General features: G+C 42.4%; 1 protein-coding gene across 1 annotated transcript in view; it reads right to left on the reverse strand.

The window, feature by feature from the left end:
• Positions 1–7,582, reverse strand: part of KDELC2 (KDEL motif containing 2) — a 15,792-nt gene extending 8,210 nt beyond the window's left edge. The window contains exons 1-2 of the mRNA XM_008055302.2: positions 7,327–7,582; positions 3,846–4,132 (exon numbers count right to left, since the gene is read on the reverse strand). Of these exons, the coding sequence (XP_008053493.1) occupies positions 3,846–4,132; positions 7,327–7,582 (543 nt within the window). The remainder of the gene's footprint in view (positions 1–3,845; positions 4,133–7,326) is intronic.
• Between the last annotated feature and the right edge of the window lie 2,529 nt (positions 7,583–10,111).

The following is a 10,111-nucleotide window of genomic DNA, read 5'->3' on the forward strand; positions in this document are numbered from 1 at the left end:
ACTCAAAAAAAAAAAAAAAATACTATAAGAAAAGGATCGGGAGTACCTCATCAGCAAGGGTACCTGCGTGATGAAGATTTGTATATCTAACCCTGAACTGTACCTTGCATCTTTAAAATAAAGGAAAAAATAATAATAAAACTTAGTATCAGGCAAGGACTACTAGTGTATTACTAGCGCTGACCACTTCAGACCTCAGTAAGTATGTGCCAAATGACTTAAAGGTCTTCATTTTGTTTTATCGTAATTCCTATTCAAAGTTATTCACTCACTTGAAGTTTTGCACATCTCTATATAAGAGAAAGAATTCTCAAAAAAAGTTTTTTTTAAAGACCAGAGAAGTTGTGTGACTTGTCTGAAATTACTCAACAACTTTCAGATCACTGGGTCTTCATATTTGGAGGAGGGGGACCACTTGAGGGACCTAACAGAACCCTCAAAGAATGCTGCCCACCTTTGCCTGAGTTTTACAATCCTTGGAAGCATCAAAACTGGGACCAGGTGGAAGCACTACAGTGAGGATCTCTATTTCTTTCTTTCTTTTTTTTTTTTTTCAGTTGGAGTCTCACTCTGGCGCCCAAACTGGAGTGCAGTGGACGTTCCTGGCCACCGCAGCCTCGACCTGCTGGGCTCTGGCGATCCTTCCGTCTCAGCCTTCCGAGAAGCCGGAATTACAGGCATGCGCTACCATGCCCGGCTGATTTTTTGATTTATTGTAGAGATGAGGTGTCACCAAGTTGCCCAGGCGGGTCTCGAACCCGAGGGCTCAGGCAATCCACTCACCTCAGCCTCCCAAAGCGCGGGATTACAGACTGAGCCACCGAGCCCGGCTACTCTATTTCAATCTAAGGAGAAAAAGCTCATATTTTTCAACAACTAAGTAGAGCAAAAACTGTTGGTAATAGATTACCATTTCCAGTTGGGCTTATAGCCACCCAGACTACAGATTACATTTCCCAGTCTTTTTTGCAGCTAGAATCAAACTATGTGATTAAGCACAAGTCAATGGAAACATGCAGAAGTGATGTATTCAACTTTGAGATTGTGTCCTTAAAAGGAACAATACACTTCCACTGTCCTAGCTGGAATGTGTACGTGGTGGTGACCATCTTGAGTCCTGAGAATAAAGCAAACACCTTAGGGACAGCAGAGTGACAAGAGGAAAGGCACCCAATAAATATGGGATGGGTTGAGGCAAAAAACAAACAACAACCACCACCACAACAAAAAAACCCCTTAGTATCATAAAAGAGGAAACCATGTGGCTAGGTATGACGAGTGGCTTCTAGAACCTTCTCTGCCAGTTGCCTACAAAACGAGACCCAAGGCCTTGTTTGCTTCCACCGTCCCCCTCTTCGCCTCACCACCTTTATTTCTGGAATCTGCCACTCCATTTCTACCTCCAGGATCAGCGCCTTCATTTAGGCCCTCACCCCCCCCTTGCCTAGGTTGTTGCAATGACTTCCTTACCGATCCTAGCTAGCTTCTCCCCACTCTAATCTTCACTTGGGTGCTCCAACTTCCAAAACTAAAATTAATTCTAAAACTAAAATTTCCAAAATCAATTTGGTTAATATCACTACTGAGCATCACAGAAACTTTAAGCCTATGGGACAAGGTCTAAGCTCTAAGCTCAAGGCTTCGCTGTCTTGGTCCAGCTTAGCTTTAAGGCTCATCTTCCACCTGCCCAGGTACCCGGACACTTTAGGCCACCCTCTGAAAATACCACCCTCTGCAATATGTAACTCCCTTCACTCGGCATGCTCTTCTCCTACTTACTCAACTTGGCAGTCTCCTTTCCCATTCCGCAAACCCAGGTCCAATATCACCTCCTCTGTGACTCGCCCTCCTCAGTCACTTGAATCCTAGATAACCACTTTTCTTTAGACGTATTATAGTGGGATATGATTATTTGTATTTGTATCCTATCCCCACTTCCAGTAACAAAGACAAGTCTCACTAGAGTGGATTTCTCAAAGACTAGGATTAAGTCTTATTTATTTTGGATTTTTTTTTGAGTTGGAGTCTCACCCTTGTGGCCCAGGCTGGAGTACAGTGGCACACTCATGGCCACCACAGCCTCGACCTGCTAGGCTCAGGCGATCCTTCCGCTTCAGCCTTCCAAACAGCTGGAATTATAGGTGTGCACCACCACACCCAGCTAATTTTTCTTATTTAATGTAGAAACGAAGTCTCACCATATTGCCCTGGCTGGTCTCAAACTCATGGGCTCAGGCAATCACCTCAGCTCCGCCTCCCAAAGCGCTGGGATCACAGGCTGTAGTTCTAGCTACTTGGAAGGCTGAGGCGGAAGGAGCGCCAGGGCCCAGCAGGTCGAGGTTATGGTGGCCGTGAGTGTGCCACTGCACTCCACCCTGGGCAATGGAGTGAGACTCCAACTCAAAAAAATAAATAAAATAAAATAAGAACTGATCGGCACACTTTGGAGATTGTAAAATGTATGAGGAAAGTTGTTTTTTTTTGTTTAGAAAATGACCTTGATGGTCTCTCTGAGTGAGAAAGATAAAAAACTTTCCCCTTCCATCCTTCAGAAACAACAAAGACAAAAGGCGCTTTGAATTGCTCTGCTTAAGAGGAATTTAGAGTTCAGCAAGCGTGGAAAGAGGGGGTGAATAGCGGGACAGGGACGTACTGTTGGGGACATGGAGAGCCTGGGGACCAGTGACGCTTAGAACAGCAAGAACAGCCAGTGAGGTATTCCCAGAGACAGGGGTGACTGAGCCTGATGAGTTCAGACACGTCTATTTCTAAATATCAGAGTTTTTGTTTGTTTTTTAGCATGTGCACAGGTACAAATAACCTCGCCTTGGTACCTCAACCTTCAAAAATATGCCACGAACATCATCTTCTAGATGTGCTTAGGGAAAAAGACGGAAAACATTCTAAGTTCAAGTCATTTTGAGGTGAAGAGGAGAAAACAGCTGCAGACAGTGAAATCTGGACGGAGTAATATCCAGCAGAAACAGATAACTTAAAGAAGTGACCTCAGTCAGGCACGGTGGCTCAGCCAGTAATCCTGGCACTTTGGGAGGCTGAGGCAAGAGGATTACCTAAGCCCAGGGGTTCGAGACCAGCCTGGGCAACTTGGCAAGACCTCATCTCTACAATAAATCACTAGATGGACGTGTTGGCGTGCGTCTGTAGTTCCAGCTATTTGGAAGGCTGAGGCGGAAGGATCGCCTGAGCCCAGCAGGTCGAGGCTGTGGTGGCTGTGAGCGTGCCAATGCTCTTGTGCCTGGGCGACAAGAGTGAGACTCCAACTCAAAAAAAAAAAAGAAGAAGTGACCTCGAGGCTGTAGATGCCTGGGAGTTCACAGAAACCTTGGGAGTGCCCTGCATGGCCCAATGACCTGGGATGGAGGCTCAAGTCCTTTCAATTCTCAAACGTGGAGAACTGATCAAGACTCAGGTGGTAAATATCTCAGGTGCACATTTCTGAGCCTGAAATCAATTTCCATTCTTTGCCATTGTAATTTTTTTTTTTTTTTTTGAGTTGGAGTCTCACTCTGTTGCCCAGGCTGGAGTTCCGTTGCACACTCACGGCCACCCCAGCATTGACCCATTGAGCTCTGGTGAGCCTTTTGCCTCAGCCTTCCAAGTACCACTCCCAGATAATTTTTGATGTATTATAGATATGAGGTCTTGTCAAGTTACCCAGGCTGGTCTCGAACCCACAGGCTCAGGCCATCCACACGCCTCAGCCTACCAAAGTGCTAGGATGACAGGCTGAACCACACCGGGCCTGCCCTTGTCATTCTAAGCATTTAAACGTCACCCCTAATTAAGCTATACTCTTTTTGCAGTCAGTTCATTCATTCTCATACCTTTCTTGCCAGTGACAGCAACATCTCATCAGAGAACATTTTGAAGTCTGTGTACTTCCCTAAAGATCTCCGGTAAATGTGGTTACTGAGAATCGTGTAATGAACAACGGCGCCCCTCTCGTCCCCAAACCTTTTGGGGACTTCGTTCAGCATCTGCTCGAGATTGATGCTGGGAAACGAAGCAAAATCTTTCTCAATCTGTGGTTCACTGGTTGGACAAGAAAGAGTTTTCTGCCAGGCCCAAGGATCCTCTTCTGGACACTCACAGTACTCATGGTACACTGGTCCTGAGGAAAGCAAAACACACACAGTGCCACGCTGTATTAACAAGCACCACACAGGGAGTTACTTTGGCCCCTGCTTCTTGGTAAGTTACCAGATTTCCCAGAGATAATCTGCCCTTGTCAAATCAGTGGTTGCATGTAATGGTATAAGAGTCCTCACTTGTAATTTCTGCCCCCTCTCTGCACCCCGGATAACCTGATATAGCATCTGCCTTCTCCCAGTCTAACCTAACTCAGTCAATGAGCTGAGAAATTCACTTCTAGTGAGGTGTGAATAGCTGCCAAACATAAACAACTTACCCTTTAACAAGGAAGAAGAATGTTTTTCGTTTGCAGGTATTATAATGTAGTAGGGGTAGTGATTTTTTTAAACACAAGTTGGGGTCTCTTCTGAGCCCCTAAATCACCTCTATCAGCACATCTCAAAGAGGAAATGTGTAAGCCAGGGGTGTCTGGCAGTGTAACTTTAAGTGGCTGACTATAAGCATAGAACTTCTCTGAGGACCCATTTAAAAAAGAATTCATGCAGGGTTTTTTTGTTTGTTTGTTTGTTTGTTTTTGAGTTGGAGTCTCACTCCTTTGCCCAGGCTGGAGTGCAGTGGCATGCACGCTTACGGCCACCCCAGCATCGACCTCCTGGGCTCCAGCGATCTTTGCGCCTCAACCTTCCGAGTAGCTGGAACTATAGATGCGTGCTACCACGCCCAGCTGTAATTTTTGATTTATTGTAGAGACGAGGTCTCGCCAAGTTGCCCGGGTTGGTCTCGAACCCACAGGCTTAGGCATTCCACTCGCTTCAGCCTCCCAAAGTGCTGGGATTGCAGGATGGGCCACGGAGCCCGGCCTCATGCAAGTTTTGTATCTTGTTTCAAGATATAGCTATATGTATTTTAATATAAAACATGATTTTTAAAATGATTTAATTTTCTTGAGGATTTTACTTTAGGCCAAGACAAGCGATAGGGACTGATTTACCCTTCCATGTGAAATAACCAAACAAAATATAGGAAACAATCGTTGTTAAGACACTGGATATTGGGCAATGAAGGAGAATGAGCTTGAGAGATGGGAAACAAACAAGATAAGCCCTATAGATCCTACAGCTTGCTACTTAAGGCCGATTCCAGGTTGTACTGCAGGGAGGTAAAGCCAGGCAACCTCACTGAGCTGAGAAGACAGAGCTGAGTGTCTCGCTGACAGGGAGACTGAGGCAGCTAGAATGTGTGGGACACATATTCTCTACCCACAGAGAACTCCCAAGATCTGCAGAAGGCCCCCTTCTGGTATTAAGCAGAGCACGTGATTAGGGCATATGTGGGAGGAAATTCCCCAAGGCTGCAGAAGACCCATCCAAAATGACTGGAAGGAAGAAGGTACCCACCAGCTGGCACCAGCCGATTCGTGGGGTTTGGGTGGACTTTGTGGAAGGGTACTGTCTCAGGAATGGGGGGTAATTAGGACTACACACGGCCCTAGTTCCACATAACAAACTGTAAAAGCAAAACCTGAAAAGATTAAACTATTTCCAAGTAACTCAACTGCATCTCAGAAAAAAGTTCAAGAAGACCAAAAAAAAAAAGCATTGCAGGGTGAACAATACACTGAACGAGATTAATGACAAATTGCACATTGAAGGAGAAAACATAAGTGAACTTAAAGACAGCAATAGAAACTATACAAAATGAAACAGAGAAAAAAGAATTTGAAAAATAAAAAGAGGAATTATACTCCAGTAAAGTTGTTTTCCCAAAAAAAAGAAAAATAAAAAGAGTATCTATGAACCGTGGATAATTTGAAGCCTAATAAATGGGCATTTAGTATCTTGGGGTGGAACAGAAAAAATATTTGAAGAAATGATGGCCAAAATTTTTTCTAAATTTGATGGAAACTAAATTTTTCTAAATTTGACAAAAAAATCCAAGAAGCTCCACAAACACAAGAAACATGAAGAAAACTGTACCAAGGCACATAACAATCAACTCAAAACCACTAATAAAAGGAAAACCTTTTACGTGGTACAGAGGAACAAAGATAAGGATAATGGTAGATTTATTGTTAGAAACAATGCAAATGGGAAGACAGGGGAATAGCATCTTCAAAGTACTAAAAGAAACATCCCATCAACTCCTAATTCTATAACTAGTGAAACTGTCTTTTAAAAATAAAGGCAGGCCAGCCACCGTGGCTCACGCCTGTAATCCCAGCATATTGGGAGGAAGAAGCCAGAGAATTGCCTGAGTCCAGGGCTTTGAGACCAGTCTGGGAAACTTGGCGAGGCCTCGCCTCTACAATAAATAAAAAAATCTGCTGGACCTGGCAGTGCATGCCTGCAGTTCCAGTACTTGGAAGGCTAATCGTGCCTCTCTGCACTTCAACCTGGGCAGCAGAGTGAGACTCCGACTCAAAACAAAACAAAACAAAAAAAAAGGTAAAAGAAAGTCTTTTTCAGACGTTCAAAAGCTGAAAGAATTCATTACCAGCATTCTCGCGCTAAAAGCGATGTTAATGGAAAGAAAGCCTTAGAAGGCAAATGCTACTAGATGGAAATATGGATCTATTTACACAAAGGAAAGAAGAGTAGTGGAAATGGCACTACAGTAAATGCACAATATTTTTTTAATCATTTAATTCTCTTTAAATTATTTTTCTTAGGCTGGGCGCAGTGGCTCAGCCTGTAATCCCAGCACTTTGGGAGGCCAAGGTGAGAGGATTGCTTGAGCCCGGGGTTTCAAGAAAGCCCAGCCCAGGAAACTTGGCAAGACCTCGTCTCTACAATAAATAAAAAAAGCAAGCTGGGTGTGGTAGTGTGAGCCTGTAATTCTGGCTACTAGGAAGGCTGAGGCGGAAGGATTGCCTGATCCCAGCAGGTCGAGGCTGTGGCGGCTGGGAGTGTGCCACTGCACTCCAGCCTGCACGACAGAGTGAGACTCCAACTTCAAAAAAAAATTATTTAATTTTCTTTTCCTAAAAATTTCAGGTTAAAGTGAGCTCCAGGGGTGTGTATACAATGTTATTTGACTTCAAGGCCATCATAGCCCATTCCAAAAGGCAGCTAAGTGAAGTTCCCAGTTGACCCACAGAAGAGGCACTGGTTTATTCTAATTGTCTCTTTGTTGATAAGAAAGGGTACCAGTTGTCTGGAGTCCTAAACTTAGAAACACAGAAGGCTGGCTGTGGAGTGCAGAAACATCACTTACCTTTCAAGATATAGGGAGACTGAGCCACATGTTCATTCCCATAAAGAACTTCTATCTTAAGCCCTTCCTGGGCAGTTTCATACATCCTATATCTTATCAAAAATGTGCCATCATTTCTGTCCAAAGGTTTAGAGACATGAATCCGGACTAACTCTTTAGGTGATAGAGATTTGACTACTACTTTGAATGATGTTTGACCTAAAAAATAAATAAATAAATAAATAAATAACTCTACAATGATTATTGTCTTAACCATTATTGAATAGGTCTCTCTCTCCCCCTCCATGTATATATGTCTATAACATATGTTATACATATTCACACACACACACACACATACACACACACAACTTGTTCTTATAGCTTTGATGGTAAGCAAAATCATTTCAGTTTGGAAGATTCTCGAGGCCAGGAACTATATCTGGTTCCATGTATTCAAACCAAGGATCAGACTCAAATTTAAATCATTAGTCAACATTGAATAATTTTTCAAAAGCAAAGAAGAAATTAACTTTTTGCTTGTTTGATCTTTTCTCCTCTGAGCAGGATTAAAGTCCAGGTAGTTACAAATCCAGGAACTCGAAGGATGACAGACCTCTACAGTAATCCAACTTTCTCCCTGCAAAATACACACATGCTTTCTTTGTAGACCGCTTCGGTATGTAATAACCCTCATTTCTGAGAAAAGTTTCCCCTTTTTTAAACTTAAATTTTAAGTGATACTTCTAAGCCCATTTCCTTAGGTAGAAAGAGATAACAGCTAGTTAGTGGGCTGTGCAGAAGTATCCATGCATACGCACAACACATGCATATTTGTAAATACCAGAGATTACTTCTCTGTTTCTTCAGCTTGAAATGAAACAATTATACCATAATGATCCATTTCAACTACAAAATTCTGTGTTTTCTGTTCTACACAAATAATATCTACTTAACAAACTTTCATTTTCCTACTAGCTGACTCATTTAGGCTTTGAAACAAGACTGCTGTGGTTATTGTTCTGAGTACATGAATAAACTTTAGAACCTCTTTCTTCTGTGTGCAGTGGATATAACATTTAGATTACCACTTCAAAGGGAAATGTTTAAAAAGTGGTAGAGCCTCTGAAATCCACAGGCCTAGCAAAATGTAAGTTGTGACCAAAGTTGCCTTCATCTCATATCTATCATATTTTCCAATTAAGCATATTTAACATATAGATTTTTAAATTACTAAAAAGGTTTGTGTAATTCTTAGCTTCTAAATCTAGTAGGTGTAAGATTCTACTTTCTTTTAATCTTCAAGGGTTTGTTTTATTTTTTCTTGTGAGTTAAGGAAATGTCTTGTAGTCTCTTCAGTTTAGTAATCGGTAGTATACGACATCTTGTTGCTAAATCATTAAGAAAGAGTACTAAACACATCTATTTTAAAGGATCCTTGAAACAAGTGTGATAAAATCATGAAAGAAATCTGCTAACGTAAATGAAATGTATTAGAGAAACACAGCGTTTCCACTATCCAAAAGGAAATCATTTAACATGTTAATAGAAATGTTGGCCAATTACCTGAAATACATAAATAAAACATACACATTGCTTTGTGTTATTTCTCACTTGGTTTTAGAAAGACAACATGGCACAGCCGACTGAAAATCAGGAGACCACAGTGTGGGAATCAGAAGGCCATTTCCATCGCTACCTCCGGGAACTGGAAACGTACAAAAATGTTTTCTTGTCTCCTGAGCAAACAGTCCCATTCTTTGTACGTTTATTATTTAAAAAACAAAACAAAACAGATATAAGGCAAGCAAGTTACTTGTGATTTTACTAGAAAGAGCTAGATTTACAGAAAAAAAAAGTACTAGCTCCAAAATGCTTCATTACTTGTAAAACGAAAGCATTGAACTAGATCACTATGGTTGCTTCTAGTTATAACAATTTTTTGTTACTGAAATAGCATTAAAAGTTATGTTTGACTCACTTGCTCACTCATTCTCTCTCTCTCTCTCTCTTTTTCTTTTTGAGACAGAGTCTCACTTAGTTGCCCAGGCTGGGGTGCAGTGGGAGAATCATAGCTCACTGCAGCCTTGAATTCCTGGGCTCGAGGGATCCTCTCACTTCAGCTTCCCAAGTAGCTGGGACTACAGGCATGCAACTCCACGACTGGTTAAATTTTTTAAAAATTTTTTGTAGAGATGAGGTTTCGCTATGTTGCCCAGGCTGGTCTTCAATTCCTGGGCTCCAGCAAGCCTCCAGCCTCGGCCTCCCAAAGTGCTGGGATTACAGGCCTGAGCCACCACGACCGGCCGGCCCTTTTATTTAGTTCTAGAATCATCTGCGTGGCATTCAAGGTCTTGGAAGACCTCTGGCTACAATCTTACCGACCTTTTCTGCTCAGTCTCATTAAATCACAGTACTTGTCTTCCCAAATACCAAACTCCCTTATGCCTCTGTGCTTTTGCACAGGCCAGAGCCTCCCCCCCCTACCTTCCCAGCCAACCTTCAAATCTCTGCTCTTGAAACCTCCCTCGACACTGCACTCTGTGCAAACTTTCACGGTGATCATTATCGGGTACGGTGATATGTTATTTGTGCATCTGTTTTACCAATACACCCCAAGCAAGTCATGCCTTCTCATCCAAATATCCCCAGCAGAATTATCCGACACATAGAGGCAGACAGCAATGAAAGAGTTGTTGAAGAAATACAATTTAAAAAAAACCAAAAAACACTACATCTAAAAGCGGATTACGTTTGGCTCCCAAATTCTTTTTTTTTTTTTTGAGTTGGAGTCTCGCTCTGTCGC

The sequence above is a fragment of the Carlito syrichta genome, unplaced genomic scaffold (genome assembly GCF_000164805.1).
Source record: "Carlito syrichta isolate Samal-C Ts95f unplaced genomic scaffold, Tarsius_syrichta-2.0.1 Scaffold301816, whole genome shotgun sequence".
NCBI classification, from domain to species: Eukaryota; Metazoa; Chordata; class Mammalia; order Primates; family Tarsiidae; genus Carlito; species Carlito syrichta.